Source organism: Chaetura pelagica, unplaced genomic scaffold, assembly GCF_000747805.2.
Source record: "Chaetura pelagica isolate M959 unplaced genomic scaffold, ChaPel_1.0 scaffold17, whole genome shotgun sequence".
NCBI lineage: Eukaryota > Metazoa > Chordata > Aves > Apodiformes > Apodidae > Chaetura > Chaetura pelagica.
The window spans coordinates 12828921-12854330 of NW_009970726.1; the positions used below are offsets into that span (position 1 = coordinate 12828921).

A 25410-nucleotide genomic window follows, 5' to 3' on the forward strand; every position below is an offset into this window, starting at 1 on the left:
CTTTCCCTCTTTCCTTTAGTCTGTTTTGCTTTTTCTGTTGTTGTACTACAGAAGTCAGTGGAAACTCTCAAAAAGAAACAGACTTATGAAGCAAAACTCAGAGATGTTTAAGGAGCATGTCCATTTGTTAGAGGTATCAAATTCTCCTAATTGTATAATTTTGCTCTGGATCTAATATATAAATCAGGGTATTTTACCTAGTAAATGAGACTGTAATTATGAATTTTACATCTACTTTCCTGGCACAGTTGCGTGAATCATGGGAATTAGTTTTCTATTAGAGTGTAATTCAAACACACTGCCTGACAGACTGCAGTGGTTGCCCTTTGCTGTATGATCAGTAGCAGGTGAGACGATGAGTGAATGTTTTCTCAGAACAGCTTACATCTGTACAGCCACTATGGTTGCAAAAACCTCTAGGAGACCTAGCTACATCACAGGAAATTTTATGGCTAAAAACACCTGGCACTCGATAGTTTGCTTTGGTACTGTATGATCCTTTTACTCTCCTTAAAATCTCATATATCCTTTAAAAGTGAAAAGAGATTCCTTCCAAATCCACAATTGAGGAAATTGTTAATAAGAATTTTATGTAATTCAAAATCAATTACAGTATTTAGCTCTTAGCAGCATTTTGTGCTGCTTGATGTGACTCAAAACAATAGACTCAAATATCCCAGTGTAATTCCAGTGTAATGCAAGAATTTTCACAGTCCTAAAACTTCTTATGGTTGAGGTTTAGAGCTCAATAAATTTTCAGTCATTTTCCAGAACAAGGAAAAGGGGAAAAAAATGTAACCTAATAATAATTTTCTGGTATGCAAACAATAGCTTGTCAAGCTGGCAGCACCAGCTGGCTGAGGAGTAATCATTCAGCACCAATATAACCCAAACACAGAAATGTCCGTGACCCCTTTAGAAGAAGAGAACTGGTAAGAACAGCATCAAATACAGCTCTACATGGCCCAGCTGTGCTATGGAAGTATGTTTTGAAGTAGGAAACCCAGTTTTCAATGGGAAGCGTGAAAAGCAGGCAAAGAGGCTGGGGAAAACATCAGTTGTTGCTTCTGTTATGACTGGAGGCTGCACAGCTGAGCAGATGTAGAAACACCAGTTTATCCCTCAGTCTTACTCTGTTCTGGTAATTATGGTCTGTTCTGCCTTGGTGGCCAATGAATCCTGGTTTGTGACCCACCTCCAGACCCTGAGAAATCACAGTGGACATGGGTGAGGGCTGCAGGGAAGCAGGAGCAGGATGCCAGGTGGGAGCAGTGCCTGCCCTTGTTTGCTGTGGGTTTAAAGGAAAACTGCTCCCATTGGTTACTGTGTGGCTCAGTGCCTGCAGAGCTCAACCCGCATCCCAAGCCCTCAGGATGTGATTAAAGGTTTCTGTTCTCCATCTGGATTTGGTTCCTTGCTGTCCCAGGAGCATCTGTAAACAAACCTCTGCACCCCCCCCTGCTGCAGGAGTTTGTTGGCAGTTGGTTCCCTAGCCCAGCACTGAACAGCCAATGCATACCTGGCCACTTGTATTTTAATACTTATCTATCTGAAAGTTTTAAGATCATCTTTAAAAGATGGTATTTTCCACCACTTTTCTAATTACTTTTAATCTGTGGCAGAGCTTCCCCTGTAGACCTGTACCCACTGAAACCTGGAAAACAGCTGGTGCTGAAGCTACACCATATGGTAGTTACTTCTAGCAACATAAACTAATTGAGTGTTGAGGGTGATATACTCCTTGGATGCTTTATCTTTTAGAAACTGATGGTATGTCAATCTGATTGCTTTAATGGTCTGCCCTAGTTCCTCAGTTCTGATCCAGAGAAAAATCCAGGTAGAGTCACCTCCATGTCCTGATTGGTATCAACATTGCAGTCACCACTGGGCTTCCTTGCCCCAGTTTGAAAAATACATGGGACTGTGACACCCATATCCCTCAACCCTGTCCAGTGGAGAGCTGGCAGCAAGAAACAATGGTGCAAGAGGCTTCTTTTCCCAGTTCCAGGACCTGAGCATGTTAGTTATTGAACCTCATGCAACATGGAGGACGTGGAGCACAGCTAAGAATACTGAAGGTCACTTTTCACATACAAGCATTTATCACAGAATAGAAACATAGAATGCTTTGGGTTGAAAGGGACCTTTAAAGGTCATCTAGTCCAACCCCCCTGCAGTGAGCAGGGCATCTTCAACTAGATCAGTTTGCTCAAAACCCTGTTGAACCTGACCTTGAATGTTTGCAGGGATGGGGCATCTACCACCTCTCTGGGCAAACTGCTCCAGAGTTTCGCTCCTCTCATTGTGAAAAATAAAAAAAATCTTCCTTATATATAGTCTAAATCTACCCTCTTTCAGTTTAAAACAATTACCCCTTGTCTTACTGCAACAGATACTGCCAAAATGTCCCCCCCCAACAATCCCTCCCTTCAAGTCCTGACAAGCCACAATAAGGTCCCCACAGAGCCTTCTTTTCTCCAGCCTGAACAGCAGCAACTCTCTGTCTTTTGTCACAAGACAGGTGTTCCAGCCCTCTGATGTATTTGTCAAGAGGTCCAAAGAGGTCCATGTCTTTCCTGTTCTGGGGGCCCCAGAGCTCCTGCCTGTTCTGCTGGAAGAAACAGTGACCTTCAGCTCTTTGGGGGCTCTTTGTCCCCTCCAGCCCTTGGCAGCACCTCGTCCTTAGCATTTCTGGGGTCATTACCTCCTCTGCTTTTCCTTTCAAAGATCTACTCCGAACTGTCTCCTTCCACCTGGGATTAGTACTTGGGGTTGTAGTTCTTTAACTCCACTTCAGCACACACAAATTATGAGCTGGTTTCTGCCATTATTTCTGATATTCTTTTGATTTTGCTACTATTACACAACAAGGGATAGGCCAACTCTCCAGTGTGAATAATTTCTCAGCAGAATTTTCTTCTCTTTCATGTAGCTTTCACTCGTTCTAATTTGGAGAGAGTACATTTATTTTTGCTTTTTTAATTTGTTATGGCACATACTTTTATTCAGGCCAAGGAGCAGTGAGACAAAGAGGGCTGCTATTTAAACAGCCTGTAGGTTTTGCACTGGCCCCTCAATTTCCATAAGCATGTCTGCACCAAAGAAGAACTGGTACGTCAAGAAAAAAACAAAACTACAGAAATTTACTTTTCAGGTCAAATTGATGGAATTATGGACCAACAATAGATTTCTATGGCTACATTGGATTGTGTTTTTCTGTTGTTTTAATTGATTCCTGATTGCAGCACTTTACAAATATTAAGCTTCGTTGTTTTCTTTAAAACACGTTTTTCAATATAAGTTCCTGGACACCTATAGAAGCAGAAAACCACCAATTTCCCTCATGGAAATCAGGGGGCAAACATCAATTTATCATGACAGAGAGCTCCATTCCCTCCACATACCTTGTACAAGCAGGTTATGTGTATTTACCCTGTTGTACATAAACCCAAATATTCTGTAACTTCTGAATTCCAAAAGCTTCTACAGTGACTTTGTAATCTCAGAGCCAACATGTCTAACTGCAAAGAGAACAGCAAAAGCTTTTTATAAATCATATAATAATACAACATAAAATCATATAACTGTATGTCTAGAAGAAGCCCAAAATAACCTTCTAATCCCCTCCTTCCACTGAAATAGGATTGATGTTTATCTCAACAACCTATGACAAAAATCTATCTAACTCACTTTTAAAAAATCCCAAAGGACAGTGAATCCTACAGTATCCCTGGGCAACATGCCCTAGCAGATATATTTTCCCTAATATTAATGAACACAGTGTATCTACAAATTAGCCCCATTTATTTTAATCTTCTGTAGCATTCTTACAGCATTCTACAGCCTGAAGGACTCTTCTGTCTGTCACAGACACAAAGCTCAATTCTACCAACATGGAAATTATGACTTTTTATTTTATCCACAATGAACCTGATCACCTAAATGTATTCTCCTTGTTTTATCATATCAGACTCTATAACATTGTTGTTTGTGTTTTTCAGTTGTTGTTTTTTTTTTATGTTGTAGTGGGATTTTTTGTTTGTTTGTGTGTTTGTTTGTTTTTTTTTTCCCCCCCCCCTGGGAATAATGTCCATTTAACATATCTCCTTTGCTACAAATATTATAGCAAGACCCTCACATTCAGCACCCTAGTGCAGATCCAGAGGACCACCATTATCTTCCAGGGAGTTAGTCCAGACTTCAGATTAGCACAGCATAGGTGAAAATCTATTCTGAAGGATTTAAAGTGCTTATATACTAATTAGTTATTAAAAATACCAGCATAATCACAAAATGGGGACACAGATCTCCAAGGCAATATTTCACCCAAGGCTACTGTAAATTACTTTGGTGTCAAGAAATAGAACTCAGGAACTAGCAGAAAACCCTAACAGCTCTGTTATACAACTGTTCATACAATGTTTTTTTCAGAAATACTTGAGTCTGTGATGCAACATCTATTCAGATACCTACCAGGTGCTCTTTCACATTCTGATACTCTTTTACATACTTCATTTGACAATTTTTACATTTTTATTCACATACTCTTGCTTAAGTAGAACAGTAGCTAACTAATTGGGTTTAATATGGTTGCAAACTGGGAAGCCATCTTCTCACATTAGGTAATTGAAGAGGTAACTGTATCCCTGACAAAGCAGCAGCAGTAAAATAATAGAGGAAAAGAGATCCTACCACAGCAGCTGGTAAAATTTCGTGGGAAGCTGCACATCTCAACTAAATCTGCAGAGATCAAAAGATTTAGTCTGGATTTAAACTGCTCTAACTGAACACAATTTGTGCTCTCACATTTGCTATACAGACTGCAAATCTGTTTTCTGCAAATCTTCTACGTTTCAATAATCTCTTTAATCACATAGCCAAGCAGACCTGTGAGTGACCCAAGTCACTCAAAAACTGTTGTGATGCAGATGGATGTTGCCTTATCTGGCACGATCAAAATACTGGCAACAGTGGAGTATGACATCTTTATTTTTACTATTATCTCAACTACACAGAAATCATCCAACAATGATTGGATGATTTCATCTAACAATGAAACAATTTCAACCAGCAAAGAAGTAATTGCAAGAGACTGCATGGAACTACAAGAGGCTAGTTAAAATATTATAAAACTTATTTAAAATCTTTCTTCTGACTGTGACCAGGCTGGTATTATACCTGGAAACACAGCACTTAATTCTAGAAAGGAGATTTTTCTTTTCCCTTATCAGCCTGAGCTGAGCTAGCATTGAGGTCCTGCCTCCAAGCATGATGCCAAGAGAAGCATGGAGGCTCAGAGCTCTTCCTGAAGAAATGCCCTTTGAAACAGGACCTCTGTAAAAGAAGACTGTAAACTTCAGTGCAAACACCAACACGCTCACTTGCTGAACACCTCTTGATGTAGATTACTGGCAGGCACTTCCTGACCAGCAACATCAGGATGGACATCTGGCTTCCTTCCACCACCCCAAGGAGATCACTGACCACGATAAATAACAGTCTGTTTTCCTTCCAAAAGCTATCCTGAAGCCTGAATAATTGTGATCCAAAAATTAGAGGATGACAGGTGTTGGGTTTGGCTGGCAGCCCCTTCCAAACAACCTTCTGCAGAAAGGAAAGGTTAAATACTGGGCTAGAGCTGGCAAGGTTTATTGTGGTGCGGTGCTGGACTTTGAAGTCAGTCCAGATAACAGTACATTTTTAAGTTTTCAGGAGCTTGCTGATTTCTAGGCAGGCATTCACAATGTGCATTGTAAATGGTTCAATTTCCCCTGACCTTAGCCAACTGAGAAGGGCCAGGAGCCTGTTCCCAAGTATGCAATCCATACTGTGAGCCTCCCTGTGACAGGGGAACCTCCGCCAAAGGAGGAAGTTGAGGGAACTTCTATCAAACCTCTCATGATATGACCAGATGAAATGAAAGGCTATCTTTTTTTCCTCTGCTTTAAAGTGGATAAGGCAAAATAATGCTGCATCTAGTCGATCCTCCTTGCCACAGAGCTATTTACAGTGCAAGTATCCACTTCAAATACATGGCTGAGTCAAAGAGCTGCTCTTCATTCTTATTTTGACTACAACTGAAATGGCCGAATTTTACACATGTTCAGTATAAATGAACATGCAAATAAAGGAAAAATAGACACCTACATTTTCAATAGGCAGCTAAATAATGGCTAACTGGGAACTGCAAAGCCCCAAGTGCTGCACAACAGCTGCATGTACTGAATGGGCAATACTGAATGATGACCAATCTGCAAAACAGAGGAAAGCTTTCTATTTTATTATGGTGACAACGTCACTGAAGCACCACACTGGCTTTGCTACTTTTGCTGAACAGACACAGAAATGAAGGAACAAATTCCATGTGAATTCCTCAAAAGCCCTGAATAACTTCAACACATACCTGAGGACAAACGTGATTTTTAGACTTAGGGTGTTTTTGTGGCACTATATGAGGACATTTGCCAGTACAAAAGTTTCCCTACCCACCCCTCCCTCATCCTTTTAGCTCATAGCAGATGTGTAAAACTGCAAATTTATCCCATTAGAGGTGGGCCCATGCCAACCTCATGAAGCTCAATGAGGCCAAGTGCAAGGTCCTGCACATGGGTCAGGGCAATCCCAAGCACAAATAGAGGTTGGGTGGAGAATGGATAGAGGGCAGCCCTGAGGAGAAGGACTTGGTTTATGGGAAGCTCAGCATGAGTACCTTAAAAAATTCAGTGATGACTCAGCCTAATTCTTCATCTCATCCTCCTCCACCAGATCTTGGAGCTACTAGTTACTGGGAAAGGTTAGTCCTACACTGTGAAATATGAGGGTATCTAATCTCCAGTGACACTGAACAGGAGGTTTAGCAGTTACTTGCTTTCAGCATAATTATGAATGTCCCTTTCAAAATTCAGGTATAATTTGATCATCAAAGGCCCTGTTTCCAAGCAGAAGTTGAGTGTTCTCATATTATACAATGAAAAATTGAACACACAGACAGATTAGGTAAGGCACTGTTTCAGCAGAATTATCTAGCATTTTCTCAGTGCTAAGGCCACTTGCAGAATCCCATGATTAATACTTCTAGACTTAAGAAATATATCTATTTCACTAACTTGAAATACTATAAGCATAAAAGATACTGCTCAGAATAACTTCTTTTTGACCTGGCAGCTGCTACCAGGCATTGCACCTTGGAGACCAGCCATACATGTTCTAAATATACCCTCTGATTTTTGCGAGATGCTGATTAAATTAAGGAAGATTTTTCTTTATTACTGTGTTCTCTTTCCTCTCTTTATAAAGCCTAGAAAAGGAACAGAACGACTATTGGCATGAATCAGCCGATAGCTTTGGATGTGTAGTTCCCATAAACTCAGGGAGAGTTTCAGGGAAATGCATGTGAGGGGGAATTGGGAGCCTTTAGTAGATCTTGCAGCAAAAAATTCCGCAGTCCCATTGTCTTAATGACGATGACATCCTGGCCTCTCCCACCAGGTGTCACTGCGAAGTCGCAGAAGAGAATCAGTTGGTGATAACGTCAACGCAGGCAGAATGAAGATTAATAAGGTATGAGACATCGCTGAGAAAGAGTCTCTTTTCACTCCTCTTCTGGCTCCCTAGCCAAAAAGAAAGCATAGCAGCACGCCTGGATGTTAAGCTCAACAGAGCATTTATTTTAAATGGCAGACACATATATCACATGTTGCATTACAGATGCATGGCATGTGAGCTGGGGTTCCTGCCTGGCTGCCAGATGTGGTTCTTGTTGGCATGAGGGTGAGGAGATGTCCAGCTGAGATGTCACAATTGCTGTATTAGGACTAAGTCTGGGATGCAATGCTCACTTTGAGATGATCTTTTAGAGACTCACAGGACAAACCTTTCTGATCACTGATAGTGACATGAAATGAGGGAGTAACTCGTGTAATTACTCCTTTTGTAACTAAGTCTCTAAAACCCCCCCAAAATATCTTGCAGACTAAGTCCGAAAATAGATTCTAACGCACTACTCTTACATCTGAGGACATGTGAAGCAAAACACAAGGAAAACCCTCAGATTCACACTTTGTGGATGGGATAGGCCCATCCAGAGGTGACAATCCCTCCACCAGCGACAGGAGCACACACACCATGTTGCATCCTGCTCCCCCATGATTGCCAAGCATGTGCTTAGCAGCATGCAAAGAAGATAAGCAGCTCTCCAGAAGTCAAGCACCTCTATCTGCAAACAGAGACTTGCTCAAAGGAGGTCACGTCAGGACTTTATAGCAGCGCAGCCCAGGAAAGGTCCCTGGCCTGCTCAGCAGAGCCAGGTAAAAGGACCCTGAATTACCCTGCTGGGGTGTCCCTGGTCTGGCAGTAGCATGCAGCTTGTAGGGAGGTCCTCCTGCCCCATCACCCAGAATTCAGCACCACAAAATCCCAAACCAAGTGAGCTTCCAAACTGCAACACAGGGACACCACAATCTTCTCTTTGTCACTTAGCAGGACCACAGAGACAATCTCTGGCAGAGCCCCTTGCTGCCATCCTGTCTCACAACATCTGAACAGTCTTGCCAAGTGCCTGGTAGCAAATGAAGATACTTTAATTACATCATGACAGAATTAATTTCTGTTGAAGAGTGTCATAACAAAGTGCTTAAATGAAATTAATTTAACCTGTGCTTTACTTGCTAAAATATATATTACTTTTATTAAAGTACTGTATACATAAAAACATATAAGTACTCTTATCCTATCACTTTGAAGGTAATTTATACTATACCACCACTTGTTTTAAAATTATCTTTAAACCTTATTGTTGCTAAAACAGATTCTCAAACCAACAGCAATCAAAGTGCAAACTGAAATATAAACCACTTTCCTGGTGCTATGCATTTAAATGGTTAGCTGGTTTCAGCTGTAGAACTTTAAACTCTCTTATATAGGATATCACTCCATTTTAGTACAAGCATCTATCAGGCACAGCTCTGAAAATGTTAAGTCAGACTATGAAAAGATTGTCAATGCTTATTTTAGTAATAAAAGCTATGTTTAATCTATGCTTTCATGTTACAGTAATCTATGTATCAATCTATAACCTTCCAGCTAAATGCACTAAGTAGATTAAGTTCTGATTGATTTGAAATGTTTTTCACTATATTATCAAAAGTCTACAGATCAGCATAAATACCTTGAAAAAATTTTTTCCCCATTGGCAGATTTACAAAAGCAGAGCTTAACTTGAATTGAAATGAACTTCTGCATTTTTCCACAGCAAAAAGCCTGTCAAATCTGCTCTGGATCTGCTCTGCTTCCGGACTTAGTAAAAACCTGTGATTAATAGTACAGTGCATCTATTCTGTCGTGACAGAAGCAACAATGTTATGAAGAAAAGTGTTCTCTCTGTGTCTACCATTCATACCAAGCGTCACAAGATGCCCCAGCTGGTGTCACTGCTGGGACTGCCACCTGCACGGGGCACTTTGCAGACACCTCTCAGAAAGGGTGTGGGGGATTTCTGTTGATGTGCTCCTGCCACTTACAATGACAGAGCTTGAATATTGGCTTCTTCAAACAGAAGACACCAAGATTGTTTTGTTTGTTTGTTTGTTTGTTTGTTTGCTGCATTTAGGGAAAGTGAGAAGCAGGTGGTGAGCTGTGACAGTACCTCGGTGGGCGCTGCAGGGAGGTTGGCTGCTGCTGCTGGAGGTGGTGAACTTCAGCAACAAAAAGAGCATGCGGGGGAAGAGGAGAGCATCAACTCTGTGATCCTGTTTCAGCATTTCTCACAACTCCTTTCCAGATTATCTGCTGGTGATGGCTGCACAGATGGAATGAGATTTCTACATATGCTCAGTGTTCATCCCAGTAGCTTGCTGCGACAGTGGCAGTGCAAACAAACGTGGGGTTGAGCATCCCACCCAGCTCTGTTTGGGAGGTGGGGAAGACACGTCTGCAAACGTCAGTGAGAATAAGGGAGGTGAAAATATAGCCCTGGGGTGGTAAATTTCCATCCTTGCTGAGATATCAAGCATTTCCAGTCGGATGAGTTTGGATTTTAAAGTTTGTTTCAGTTTATGGTGCTGAAGGAAAGGCACCCAAGAAGAGGAGAGAATTTGGAGAAACAAAGGTGCTGGTACAGTGTGCCAAGAGAGCATCCCAGCTGCTGCAAGGACAGCATGTCAGCAGCCTCACTGATGATGCCTGAATACCCATGGACTCTGATGGGGGCTGTCATCCATCTTCCAGTGGTTCTTACCCATTTACTACCATGCAATACTCCAGTTCTTCCAGGATTCTGTCCATCTGTCCATGCATTCAAAGATCTGACATCTGAACACTGCAGACCCATCCGATCTTGTGGTCCTACAGCTTGTTCAAGTATGTGCCACAAATCCTCAGTCCTGACTTCAGTCCCAGGTTTACCTCCATGAGAACTGCACAAGTGGTGCAGTGTGGGAGAAGTAGCTCAGCTTACACAGCCCAGCTCTGTGTTGGGCTTCGGATTCTGCACATCACTTGGGAGCATTTATATCTCAGGTTTTCCTTTGGGTCCTTCCATGCCTTGCTTATGAAGTAAGCAAACTTTTAATTTTGCTATAAACTGTACTTGAGCACAAAATGACATTTCCAAAGGGATATTCTATCCAGATTTCTGCACAAGGTACTCCCTGTGAAGAGTGGGTTCAGTGGTCTTGCTCTGCATATGCTGCTCAGAGAGGTTACCTGGCTTGGTACATCCAGACTGTATTTGATCATAGATTCATTTCTTATCCCAGCACATTAAGTTCACAAGAAAGTTCATTATAAAGGACAAACCTGAAAGTCAATGTTAGCCAAGAAATTGCCTGAGCAATCCCATAATTAAATAAAAACATGTGTCAGCAAAACACCAGTGTCATCACAGGCTTGCTGGTCACTGGCTTGACAAAGTCCTGTCAGCATGGTGCTGGATGCAAGACTCTGTGAGAAGACCTTACATACTAAATTATGTTTATCAGCTAAATACAAGTACTAATATGCTCATTTGACCTCCAGAGTCAACAGGCCTGCCCACAGCTTCAGCAACCAATTAATTAAAAAAGAAACAGTAAAGAAAATTGCATTTTTGTAACTTTTCAGTTGCTCCTCTGGTTACAAAGGGCTCCACAAGGAGGAGAGTAACTTGCAAATATTCTGTGGTACAGTGTGAACACACATTTCAATATCAAAGGAAATACTGCTATAAGATTTTTCCAATCATGTTTTTGATGAGCTTGTACACCGATTTATGCGACAAGTTTCTCTGACAGCAGAAAATTAAATAATCTATTTTAATTTCCTCATTTTTGAGTCCAACAGTCCCAGCTTAGCTGTGATATAGAGTAATTTAAGGAGTGCTTCATATTTTTATGCCAATTCATGGTGAATGGCATTTTGCAACCTATTTTGTTCCATTAAGCCTCAAGAAAACTGAGAGCAGGCAGCAGGGTGCAGTTAATAGATGTATCTGGACAATTCTTTCTGTAGACTTAAGAAAAGCCTGGGACTGTGCTGGGACCTGCAAGAGGAAGTATGACTTTAAAGGGAAACTGTCAAAAGAAAAAGACACTGCCAGGTCACAAAACTGGGATTCTTGTTAAAATAAACTACTGGCAGCATTAGCTAGCAACAAGGAGGGGAATGAATGTTGTGTACATGTGATATAAAAATACATGTATGTGTTATCTATATATATATTAATTCTGATAAAGTATTATCCTAGGAGCCTATAACATCCCCCAAAAGAGCTAGGGATAGCTGGGATCACTTCCTAAGCTACTGAGCAGGTGAGATCACTTTGCAAGCAGCTGCTCACGGACACTCAAAAGACCATTTGCCAGCTGAAAGGACCAAAGTGAATCAGTGCTCCAGCAACAACTCTTTACCCCATCAGGCCAATTTTCAAGGGGAAGAAGCCAATTACTGTGAGGACCTGTTGATTTTAAGGAAATATTTAGGTAGCAAGATCTGGGCATCTTCCAGGGCCCCCCTAATGCTGTGCAAAACAACCAATCAAGAAGAATCATTTTATCTCTTCTTCCTTTAAAATAATCCCCTTTCCCTTCCACATTTCTGCCCTTTTTGTGATTTGAGAACTGGCACGTCTATGAGTGATTGCAGGTGCCATTAAATAATGAAGCAGTTCTGTTCATTAAAACTTGGTGATTTATTACCTTTGGACTAAGAGAAAGAAAATCAGCCTGAAAACAGAATTCTTACATCATTTCACATTATTTCCAGTCCAGCATTTCAGACAACTGTTAGAATAGCAGATTTTCATCTGTGGTCCACCAGTCCCAAGAAATGCAATTCTGAATGTCTAATTCCAGCCAGTCCTGTAAATCTAGAGTGTAACTTAAACTCATAACTAACTGTTGTCCTAAATGTCACGTCCTACCTTCATATAGCCAGTCGCTGAGCCCATTGAAAATAACACCTTCCTTTCCTGTGGAGACCACTCGGATGGCTTGTTTCCCCACGTGGGCACAGTAATAGATGTTATTCTCAAAGATAAATATCTGATTTGAAGGGAAAAAGAAAAGGAGAAAAGCATTAAGCAGTGGCTCCAGTATAGAATGTTGCATTTTGCTTTTACAATAATTGGCAGTACAAAATCACATGTCACATTTTTTTATAGCCTTTTGTCAGAAAAGGATTTCCGCAGCTTTCTTCCAATACCATCGACTAATAGAAAGATGCTAATTTAACACAACCTGAAGCCCTGGTTCTTTGAGACAAGCTTTATTTTTCTCACTCCTGTCTTCATTTCAGAAATTGAACAGTGCAGTTAGAGGGCATGAAATGAAGAATGCCAGAGCTCAGGGTTTTGATAAAGTGGTCTGGGATACAGTAGCTGTTTGCAGAGCTGATGTTGATGTTACGTGCTGATTGAACTGGCTACTGGAAATGGCTTTGTGCCTTCTTCCATCTGCTCCTGCTTCCTTAAATAACAGCTGGCACCTTATTAAATAAATTTGAATCCAGTTTTTAATGCAGATCCAACAAGACAACATGTGCTATTGAATAATGGCCAGTCTATGTGACTGAAAGACATTGGCCAGCAAAGCACAAGAACATTGATGTTCTGGCTGGGGAGCAGCTGCACATGCTCCAAGGACCCAAAGGGTGTGCTAGACCTCCTGCCCTGCCCTGTCCCCAGCTCACCTTCCTAGAAGAACCAAGGAGGGTGGGACAAAGGCACCATGGGCTCTCACCTCCCTGCCAGCATGGATGCAGCTGCCATAAGCCCCTGCCCACCTTTGGAAACCTCTCCCATCCTGCTGCAAAAATCTAGTGGAATCAGGTTGCTGAACGATTACATGATCAAAATGTGATGGGACCTTGCAGCTCCTTGGGAGGGCAATTGCAGGCCCATACCAAGGATTGCCATTGAGGACCTGAGCCTGTCTCTGCAAACCTCTGCTCACACAGCTGGTGCTGTCTTGGTGAAGAATTTATGAATATAAAATTCTTACCAATCATAAACATTTCAATTCAACATTTTCAGGAAAGGAGCCTAATGTAAGACTCCCAATAAGCCTTCTGTTTGGTTTTGGGTTGTTTTTTTTAAATAAAGCTAATGTAATGCAAGTCATTAGATATACTGCTATGAGAATGTTTTTCGGAATCAGGCTGTTATTTAGATGTTTAAGATCTGATCAGCAAGCAAAACTTTAGCCAGTCATTAAAAAAAATATTGTACTATGCCCCCAGTCTTCATCATCTGGTTAAATGCTTTGTCCTGTCATCAATGACACAGATACACTCCTGACCCTCCTCACCCCAAAGTGAACTGCATCTTGCTCAAAGTAGTGCTCTTGTGTTAAAAATATTTTAAAACTCCATTCAGACTACAAAGATGTACTGAACAGGGTATCAAAAAGCCATTTAGACTGAAAGACAAACTCTTAATGTAATATAGTAGACATTTACAGATGGGTTTTTATACACTCAAAGATAGTGGAATAAACATCAGGTATCTTTACAACAGTACTAGGATGCAATTTCTCATGTTACACTCCTGAAAAGAACTGGGAAAAAAATATTTGCTTTCAGCTTCTGTTTCACATCCTATTATGGCATGTGTTGCAGCTAAAGATGAGCTGGAAAGATTCCAGAAGAAAGTATAGATCCTAATTTAATTTTGGCAGCAGTTACAGCAAGTTTACCTAAAGGTACAAAGTCTGTCTGAAACAGTAGCTTGCTTTCATTCCTTTTAAACTAAGAAAAGCTGCATCCAATTAATATTTTTGAAAGCAAAAAAATATGGTATGAAAGATACTACATTCTTCTTTGCAGCTTGATTTTTAGTATTTTTAGTAAGCAGAGGGGCTATTAGTAAGCAGATAAGGAATGCCAAGAATTCTATGTGTTAGGTAATTTGTTATGGGATGGTTGTTGGAGCTTATATGTAAATAAAAATCAGGAAGACTAAGCACAGTAAGATACTTTGGGCCCAAATAAATGCATATCCCTGTGTCCAAGAGCCAAATGTGCAGGGGGTGCTTGGGTGGGGGCTCTTCTGCAACCAGGCACACAATCAAGTGAAGTTATTTAAGCAACACAACCCTTGCCCAAATCCTCCCAGCAAATGAAGGTTTTGCAATATTTTGTACTGTATTAAATTTTAAATGAATTTACAGGAAAAATAAAGAAGGTGACTTGACAACCTGTTCCTGACTTTCTCTGCAAAACATTGCAGTGTTTTCTGTCTTCAACTGGTTTGTCTTTCAAAGCTTCATTGCACTAATCAGGCTGCATGAGGTATCCAGTAGCTGCAATGGAAAAATAATATAGTGCTCTGACATGAAACCCTCTCTCATATAATTCAGAATGAAACTGCAGCACCTCATAGAGAATTTAAAATTATCCTCCTAACCACAGTGCCTTGTACCCTAAAAATGTCAACCATAATCAAGATAAAAGATAACTGAAGCAGCACAAGGAAGGTTTCTGTGTCATATATCTTATAAATTAAGAAAAAGCTTTTGAACTTCTGTTATTCATCAAAAATAAATGTCTTTGGATTACTTCAGATTCTGGGCTAGTAATATATTAGATGATATTAAGAAATACCTATATGATGGGGTTTTTTACTGTTTTGCTTTTATGCCATCAAAGCAACGTGTTCTATCAAATTACCACAATCCTTTCAGTTAATTAGATAATAAGAATTTATACTAAAAGAAAAATAATGTAAAAATCACTCTCACATTATTTTAGGTTTGCTTTAGCAGTTCTATACTAATGTAAAACAACAGAGGGGGTCAAGCTCAGCTTCATGCATCTCTGTACAGGAGATAAAGATCCGATCCAAATTTTTTGGTGCCTTCTCTTTTGGTGTGTGTATTTCACCAAGACTTTATCCCCAACATTCTTGCAATATATATGCCTTTTATCATGGATGGCACATGAGGTCCAACACTGAGCACAACTAATGATGTGGAAAATAAACGTGTTACATCAGGAAGATAAGGCTATGGAATCCCATTGTCTGTTTTCATCATGACACATTCAACACAGGGGAAAGAGAAGATACTCTGAAAGAAATAAGAATGGAAACATCCACGCATAGATTGAAGAAACTGAAATTGCCAACTCTATAGAACAAACATGGAAGGCCTAAAAGCTCTAAAAAAATGGAGAGGAAACAGGAAAAAAAAAAGGAAAAGGATGTTTTTACACTTTCATTTCTCCAAAACAGCAGGGAAATCAATGAAACATAGAAGAAAGCTGTTTAAAAATGAACACAAATATTTTCCCTAAAGAAATCAGAATGAAAGCATAGAACTTCCTTGCTATTCGATGTAACAGAAGACAAGAATTTCATTCTCTTCCTGATAAATGTTATAACAGATGCTCAAAAGATGAACTACTTAACAAAGATAACTGGAATGTCTATAGGGACCAAGAGAAAGTTTTTGGTATTTTCAATGCACTCACTTAATCCCAGGATAATAAAATTCAATGAGGATTTTGCTGTTGGCTTTATGTGGCTTAGGATGTCACCTGCAACTTTCAGCATAAGATATAACCCCTTTAGCCTCAGGTATCAACAGACCACTAACTCAAGAGGGATGGGAAGAAATCCCTGCCTGTGGGCAACTTGTATTGGAACTGATTAAACCATTTGACATCCTTGTGTGGCACAACTAGTATTGAAGAAAAAATAGTAGAATGGTTTGACCACAAGTGTGAGACAGGGGGGAACTTTAAGTCAAAGATTAAATATTTATCTAGAAAGGTGAATTTATACAGTAAGGTAAATGTTTAAACAAACAAAAAAGAAACTTAATTCACTTAAAGCATACAAGAGCCTTAACAACACTGATTGATTTAAGGAGGATTAATTTAAAATATTTTTGCAACTGCTTAAGGGCTTCTGAAGTAATGTTCTCTACCAAACTGACCCAGGGTGGTATTAAGTAATTATGCTGCAGTAATTAAAATAATGGTACTTTAAAATTGATTAATTTATGGACTTTTTCAGAAATCTAATGAAAATAACTTCTTTAAGACCATTGCAAAAGTCACAATGATTATTTTGAGCAGATGAATACTATACCTCCTTGTGGAGTTGTTCAACTCACCTTCCTTCCTGCTAAAGAGGTGAGTGAAGGTCCTATTTCTTTACAGAGCAAGAAAAAATAAATTCCTGAACATTAATCTGCATTTTTACAGCTTCTATTTATTTTCCAGCTGTAGTGTGGTATTCTAAGTTTATGTTGTCTTTACCTCATCATTTTAACACGTAGAACTTGTCAAACAAATGAGCGACATCACTCAGATTTAGCATCTCCAAGCATAAAGTTAATGCCTGAATGCTTATTACTTTAAATTATTAGCACATTGTAGAATTCTGAATGTTTCCTACACATTAGAAGGCAGCCTTCCACACTGGAAGGCCAACCCACGGGATTCAACTAGGAGGGAGAAGTTAACATGAAAAGAAAGGTCATTTAACATTAAGAGCTGGGTGAACAAGAACTGGACTTGATGTGTTGACAGGCACAAAGTCTTGCCTTGAACTGTTTTAAATTGTAAATCAGTCCAAACTTCCTTGGAGGCTGAAAAAATAGAGTCACAAAATGGAAGACTCAGTGAGTGGAGAAATTTAACTACAAATCAACATGTTACTCTCATCTCATCCAGAAAAACGTACAACATTTTTTTTCTTCTGTTTTTAATGTTAAAGCCTTCTTTTATTTTCTTCTCCCTGTGTAGAAGTCTGCTCTAATGCTGGCAAACCAGTTTACCTGAGGGCATATTCTGCAGAATGAACAAAACAACAGAATTGTTTTATAATTCTGTGCATCTCTCAGAAGTGCTTGTATTTATTTTGCAGAATCAGTTACAAATATCTCTATAAAGATAATTGTCCAGGGACTTCACGGTTGAAGGTGCTGAACAAATGCACAGAAAAGACAGTCCCTACACCAACAGCATTTAATTTTAATGGACAGAGAAGTATTGTTGTCCCCATTCAACACCTGAAAAAAAATGAGAGACAGGGACCCCAAAGTTAAAACTCAGTTGCACAAACATGGGGACCTAGAGTCATTTTTAGCTCATTCATGTGTCTAAAAGCTGTGGCAGACAGGACATACAGGAAACCTCTGTCCTTACAGAGTAGCATCTAGAGGCCACTTACATATAACACTCTCCAGCTGAGGTGCTCTAAGAAACTATGTTTAAGCAGCAAATCCTATTTTAAATGTCACACAGGAAGACTGTCAAAACCATGAATGAAACTTGAGTAGCTTGAGCTCTATTCTGATGCTTTGACCTCAAAATCTTCCTCACTGCAATTATTTCACATCAGGTAGACTACTGTAAGCTTGTGAAGACTGGGAGAGAAGAGACCCAAAATGTGCATTGTCCTGCCATGAACCACATATCTAGCTGATCTGCTTATCAGCAGAATCATGGTCAGATTCAACATGGTATTTCCTTGAACTCATCCTTCCTTCTGCAAAGGCAGAGCTATGGCTGTAAAATCCCTTTTACTGAATAAGAAAGAAACATTGTTGCTGCATGTATCCTGGTCTGTACATCTCCTACTGCACACTGCCAATGTCTGAAAGCCTCAGGAAAATGTGCACGTTTAGCTTCCCAATGTGTCCAAGAAGTGGAAAAGAATTACCTCTTTATTTCTACGCTCTTTCTTACAGTCACAGCATGTAACCAGGGTTTGAAAATGTCTGATCATGAACACAAATAGTTTTAAGCATCATCAAGCTCTTCTTCGAAACACACAAAGAAGACCTCCCCTCTCTCCTCCACTTCTTGTGCTCTCCAATGCCACCTAAATACACTGGAGAGAGCCCTTCTCAAGCCAGTTTTATTTTTCTATTGCCATATGAATTCTGGAAGCTGGGGACTGTGAAAATGAAAAACTGCAAAGAGAGAAAGATCCCCTGCTCTTTTCTCCAAGTTGAAACTTTCCTTCACTATGCAGAATTAGCATGCTCATCCTTGTCCACGCAACATCTTGAAGCAATTATCATAATTGTGTTTTCACTTTGGGATACCAAGGAAATCTGATGAGTATTGTACCAGAAAGGTCTTAGTATTTTGCAGTTATCAGTCTTACATCGACTGCAGCGGAAAAATATATGTTCAATTAAAAATCAGTTCTAAAGCTTGTTGCTGATTGACTGTGCATTATTTAATGAATATTCTGTGAATTTCTTCTTTTGAACCTCATGAAAAGCAAACTTTGATGTTCAAATAGCTTCCATTAATGTACTCTGTCATGAGTGTTGTTCTTAATGCATATGACATGATTACGCCAACTCTTATCAGTTTTTTTTAAAAAAAGTAATAAAACCATAAACTTCTCCTCGCCAGTGAGCTTACATAATAAGACATGATGTTTTAATTAGGCTTTTCTTGTTACCATTTAAATATCGCTTGATAGCAGGTGGGAAAAAAAGAAGGAAGACAAAAAACTTCAAAATATTTTCATTCTCCCCATCAAATGGTTCATGTTCACAATTTGGGAAAGAAGGCAGATAACTATGATGGAGGACTGAGATACAGATTTTTAAAATCAACTTTTTGTCTTTACAAAACCAAAATGTCATTATTAAAACCAGTGATCGACCAATGAAACTCTTCCACATGATCAAGACATTGCAGAGAATCACATCTTGAAAAAATACTGGCAGAAAAGGCTACATTTTCAGGCTTTCACACCAGGATTTATCTTTGCTTTAATTCAAAGTAAGAAACTAACTCCTTACCAAGCCAAGGACTTAGAAGATACGGCAGTTTCTGAAGGCACACAACAAATAGATAAGGCTTACTTTAATTCAGCTTTATCCTACCCCAAAATGGGCAAAGGTGGCATTTAGACCAAAGTGAGGACTACTACACCAGCTTTCAAATGATTCTGTAGGAAGCCTGCACACTGCATGAGGTGGTGAAGTTCAGGATCATGAGAAGAAATATCATGATAAAAAGCATTAAGCCCTGAACTTAGGAAATCCGACTTTGACCTGTTCTGGGATTTGCTTGGAAGAAACCCATGGCATAGAGCCCTGTAGAGAAAAGGGGTTCAGGGAAGTTACTAGATTTTCAAGGATCACATCTCCCAAGCTTAAGAACAGTCCATCCTGATGTGTACAGAACCAAGCAAAGGAGGAACAAATGCACAGAAAAGACAGTCCCTACCCCAACAGCATTTCATTTTAATGGACAGAGAAGTACTGTTGTCCCCATTCAACACCTGAAAAAAAATGAGAGACAGGGACCCCAAAGTTAAAACTCAGTTGCACAAACATGGGGACCTAGAGTAATTTTTAGCTCATTCATGTGTCTAAAAGATGTGGCAGACAGGACATACAGGAAACCTCTGCCCTTACAGAGTAGCATCTAGAGGCCATTTACATATAACACTCTCCAGCTGAGGTGCTCTAAGAAACTATGTTTAAGCAGGAAATCCTATTTTAAATGTCACACAGGAAGACTGGCAAAACCATGAATGAAACTTGAGTAGCTTGAGCTCTATTCTGATGCTTTGACCTCAAAATCTTCCTCACTGCAATTATTTCACATCAGGTAGACTACTGTAAGCTTGTGAAGACTGGGAGAGAAGAGACCCAAAATGTGCATTGTCCTGCCATGAACCACATATCTAGCTGATCTGCTTATCAGCAGAATCATGGTCAGATTCAACATGGTATTTCCTTGAACTCATCCTTCCTTCTGCAAAGGCAGAGCTATGGCTGTAAAATCCCTTTTACTGAATAAGAAAGAAACATTGTTGCTGCATGTATCCTGGTCTGTACATCTCCTACTGCACACTGCCAATGTCTGAAAGCCTCAGGAAAATGTGCACGTTTAGCTTCCCAATGTGTCCAAGAAGTGGAAAAGAATTACCTCTTTATTTCTACGCTCTTTCTTACAGTCACAGCATGTAACCAGGGTTTGAAAATGTCTGATCATGAACACAAATAGTTTTAAGCATCATCAAGCTCTTCTTCGAAACACACAAAGAAGACCTCCCCTCTCTCCTCCACTTCTTGTGCTCTCCAATGCCACCTAAATACACTGGAGAGAGCCCTTCTCAAGCCAGTTTTATTTTTCTATTGCCATATGAATTCTGGAAGCTGGGGACTGTGAAAATGAAAAACTGCAAAGAGAGAAAGATCCCCTGCTCTTTTCTCCAAGTTGAAACTTTCCTTCACTATGCAGAATTAGCATGCTCATCCTTGTCCACGCAGCATCTTGAAGCAATTATCATAATTGTGTTTTCACTTTGGGATACCAAGGAAATCTGATGAGTATTGTACCAGAAAGGTCTTAGTATTTTGCAGTTATCAGTCTTACATCGACTGCAGCGGAAAAATATATGTTCAATTAAAAATCAGTTCTAAAGCTTGTTGCTGATTGACTGTGCATTATTTAATGAATATTCTGTGAATTTCTTCTTTTGAACCTCATGAAAAGCAAACTTTGATGTTCAAATAGCTTCCATTAATGTACTCTGTCATGAGTGTTGTTCTTAATGCATATGACATGATTACGCCAACTCTTATCAGTTTTTTTTTTAAAAAGTAATAAAACCATAAACTTCTCCTCGCCAGTGAGCTTACATAATAAGACATGATGTTTTAATTAGGCTTTTCTTGTTACCATTTAAATATCGCTTGATAGCAGGTGGGAAAAAAAGAAGGAAGACAAAAAACTTCAAAATATTTTCATTCTCCCCATCAAATGGTTCATGTTCACAATTTGGGAAAGAAGGCAGATAACTATGATGGAGGACTGAGATACAGATTTTTAAAATCAACTTTTTGTCTTTACAAAACCAAAATGTCATTATTAAAACCAGTGATCGACCAATGAAACTCTTCCACATGATCAAGACATTGCAGAGAATCACATCTTGAAAAAATACTGGCAGAAAAGGCTACATTTTCAGGCTTTCACACCAGGATTTATCTTTGCTTTAATTCAAAGTAAGAAACTAACTCCTTACCAAGCCAAGGACTTAGAAGATACGGCAGTTTCTGAAGGCACACAACAAATAGATAAGGCTTACTTTAATTCAGCTTTATCCTACCCCAAAATGGGCAAAGGTGGCATTTAGACCAAAGTGAGGACTACTACACCAGCTTTCAAATGATTCTGTAGGAAGCCTGCACACTGCATGAGGTGGTGAAGTTCAGGATCATGAGAAGAAATATCATGATAAAAAGCATTAAGCCCTGAACTTAGGAAATCCGACTTTGACCTGTTCTGGGATTTGCTTGGAAGAAACCCATGGCATAGAGCCCTGTAGAGAAAAGGGGTTCAGGGAAGTTACTAGATTTTCAAGGATCACATCTCCCAAGCTTAAGAACAGTCCATCCTGATGTGTACAGAACCAAGCAAAGGAGGCAGGAGGCCTGTGTGGATGACTATGTTGCCCCTGACACAACTCAAACATTAGAAGGGACTATAAAAGAGGTAGAGACAAATGACCTGGGTGGAAAATAGAGACATTGTCTAGTTGTGCATGGATGGGGTTAGGAAAACCAAAGCTTGTCTGGAATTGAATTCAGTGAGAGGAATGAAGGGCAAAAAGAATGGCTTCCATAGGTACATCAGCAGCAAAAGAAAGTCTAGTGAAAATACAGGTCTGCTGCAAGTAATAATATTTAGTTGTTAAGCATGTTCCATAAAGCTCAGGTATTGCAATTCCTTGTTAGAAACAGTAAAGGTTTTTCTACGATGACCATTCCTACTAAGTCATGCTTGTGGTGTGTCTACAGGATTCAGAAATGTCTGGAGACCTTTTATTAAAGAAATGTTACGACTCCCTTTGGAAAGCAGAAGAGATGGTAAGATCTTGTGGTTTTTAAGGTCTTTAGAAACAATCCAAGACTGGGAAAACTGATACATGAGCTAAAGTCCCATATAATGGACTATATGAGTAATGACTGAATTCTATGATCTGGAGACACATGCCCAACTTTTTTTGCTTTTAAATTAGGCACAGATGATTTTTTTTCTTGCTTTGGCCAGCTTGAGTCCTTAAGTACATTAACAGTATTCTCAAGTTTCTACAAGCTTCTCTACATTTTTGACATTGCATCATCACAAACACATTGCATTCCTATTTGTATTCTGTGATTAGCCTAATCCACAATACATACAGATTCTAATCACACCTAGAATCTGCCAGTCCACCCAAATAAGCATGATGCTGGAGACTTAAATATCCATTTTTCAAGAAAAATACACTGTTCTATTTTCTGTTCTTCAGACAAGAAAAGAGGGTTTATTTCACCTCAACAAAGAGAAACATGTCTGCTTGGATTTTCTTGCCCTGGATTATAATGGGGTTATTTAAATTTATAACCACCTTGGTGTATTTAAGAATGTATCAGTAAATATACCATTTAGTATAGAAGACTGAGTTCTGCTTGATGGATTATCCTGTATTCTGTAACCTAATATCACTGATGGTTATGTAGGGCATCACTATAAATTAGATTATTTAATGTAAGATGATACAGAGTTTCATTTAAAATATTTTATTGTATTACAGGATGAGTATCTGCCTAGGGAGAGCATACAGATTACTTGTCAGTATAAAAAGACTGGCATCTGGGATTCAGGGTTCCTTGAGGAACACATCTGACCTCGGACAGTGAGCTAGTCAGTGTAATATTCCTCTTTAATACAGTGTTTATGAATACAAACCATCAACATCTATTCCAGCAGCTGAAGAGCAGAGGTAGCAGAATTGTTCCTGAAGGTTTCTCATGGCTCTGTAGAATGGCAGTTTCTGGGGAAGGAGAGACCACCACCACAAATGAAGGTGAGCTGCTCCACAGGCCCTTTGATGGCCCTGCTTGGTCCTGCTCATGGCATCCTAACATCTGTCACTGAAACACAGGCTCACCTATAATTGCTGCTATCTGTGAAACGGTAACTATCTGCATGGCACAGAGTAGCAGCTCTCCAAGAACAGCACTTCTGACAAGCACTTCTTTCAATGGACATCGTCTACCAACCATGGATTTCTAAGATGCCAGAAACCCCTATGCACAGACCTACAGCACATACTTGGAGCTGTTAGAACTCCAAAGTTTAAAAAATGCCTGTAACAAAAGTTACGTGTTCAATACCCACACAGCATAATTGAAATTAAAGGAATATCAACATTTTAAATCTCTGTAATAGGGAATTACTTTCAGTGGAACCAACCCTACACTAGAGTGTTGCGCTGTTAGGAACTGTGCACTTCATGCAGCTGCAGGAGCATATGATGAAACGTGGAAATGTATAAAGGAAGAGAAGTGTGGATATGAATCACTCTAAGCTAGCAAGTCCACGGATACATGCATTTCTTGTCAGCACACACTCAGTTCCCCTAATGCAGAGTGTGAAGATCTGCAATATTTAATATAGTAATCCTGTAAATGCACTTTAGGGGAGGAATCTATTGCCATCTTCATGCTGTAACTTCACCAGAAAACAAGGTGAGATGTATGAAGTCACAGAGGAAGCCTGTGGCAGTGTCTCACCTCCAGGGGTGATGCCTTAAACGCTACATCAGCCCATGTCTCATATTTGGATGCAAAACCAGTAATTTGTTTTCTGATTTCTTGGTAAAGCTTCTACAAGAAATAACACATTTCATTTTCTCCTCTGAAATCTTTCCAGCCCACATAAACAGCAACATCTAATTTACAACATAATCACCTATATCTTCTTTCAGGAACATTGATTGTAGCATCTTCAGTTATCTTAAATATCTTGCTCTTCTGCCATTGATGAAAAAACAGTACCAAGAATGCTGAGATGGGAAGGGACAAAACCATTCTCAGCAGAACTCATAACAGTGATTGTGCTAAAGCTTCCCTTTGGTGAGGACCAAACTCATCATGCCAAAGGAAATGACAAGGATGTGCAAAAATAAAAATAGGACACCATTGCCACTGTTACCAAAGAGCAGAGCATCAAAAAACACCACAACAAACAACAAACAAACCAAAAATACTTTTACAGTGGAATTATTTGAATAAAATGTGGGGAGAGGGGAAGGGGAATCCACAACCATAGTAACCTAACCAGGTATTTAGTGTGCATCTAACATGTCTTACTGGGATTTCCTTAAAGAATTCACATCCTTACAGTGGAAAAGGGGATGAGGGGGAGGCAGGACATAATTATTCTGAAACTCTTGTTTTCCCAGAATGCAGGGACCATGTAAAAAACTCTGAATATCCCTCACCATGCTTAAATAGGGCTTATATAGACATTAGGAAGGGGTGTGGGGGAGGTGCTTTTCTTCCTTGCAACTAGCAAGATAATCAAGCCAGAATAATTACATACAGCAGACCACAGCTAAATATTGATCCAGATGTCATTGCAAAACGAAAAGGAGAAAGAACAGCAGGTTGAAAATAATGATGTAAAAATCTATGGAATAATGGTGGAGACAAACAGACCTACAGCAATTAGACACACAGCAGTTCAAAAGCTCTGCTGGATTAGGAAGAACAGCCGATGATTCAGTACCTCCTGTGAAAATAGTAATCCTCACTTGATATCTATGCAGCCCTTCTGCCTGGAACTAAGCTGGCACAAACTCAGGCAAGGAAAAACCTGCTCATTAGAGAAGTCACTCCAGTTTAGTTCCAGCTGTCATCACTTAAACAGAGTTTTGCATCTAGATAGGTTCTGGCCTTGTGCAGCAAGATCTATCATTCAAATGTTTTAGATATGAATGAATTACAATAATTCTCTAACTTGCATTGCACTTTTTAGAGAGTAATACCTGTGAGAATAAGCTGTGTACCAACTATGACTGGGGACTATTGTCTGGGGATAAATTTTTTAGCAGGGCCTGTACTGATAGACAGGGGGTAACCACCAAATCATCAAAGTTGGAAAAGACTTTCAAGATCAAGTCCA

At 39.7% G+C, this 25410-nt stretch overlaps 1 protein-coding gene across 1 annotated transcript in view; it reads right to left on the bottom strand.

Annotated features, from left to right (window-relative positions):
* Positions 1–25410, bottom strand: part of DPP6 (dipeptidyl-peptidase 6) — a 267407-nt gene that overhangs the window by 75184 nt on the left and 166813 nt on the right. The window contains exon 8 of the mRNA XM_010007008.1: positions 12395–12515. Coding sequence (XP_010005310.1) covers positions 12395–12515 — 121 coding nt within the window. The remainder of the gene's footprint in view (positions 1–12394; positions 12516–25410) is intronic.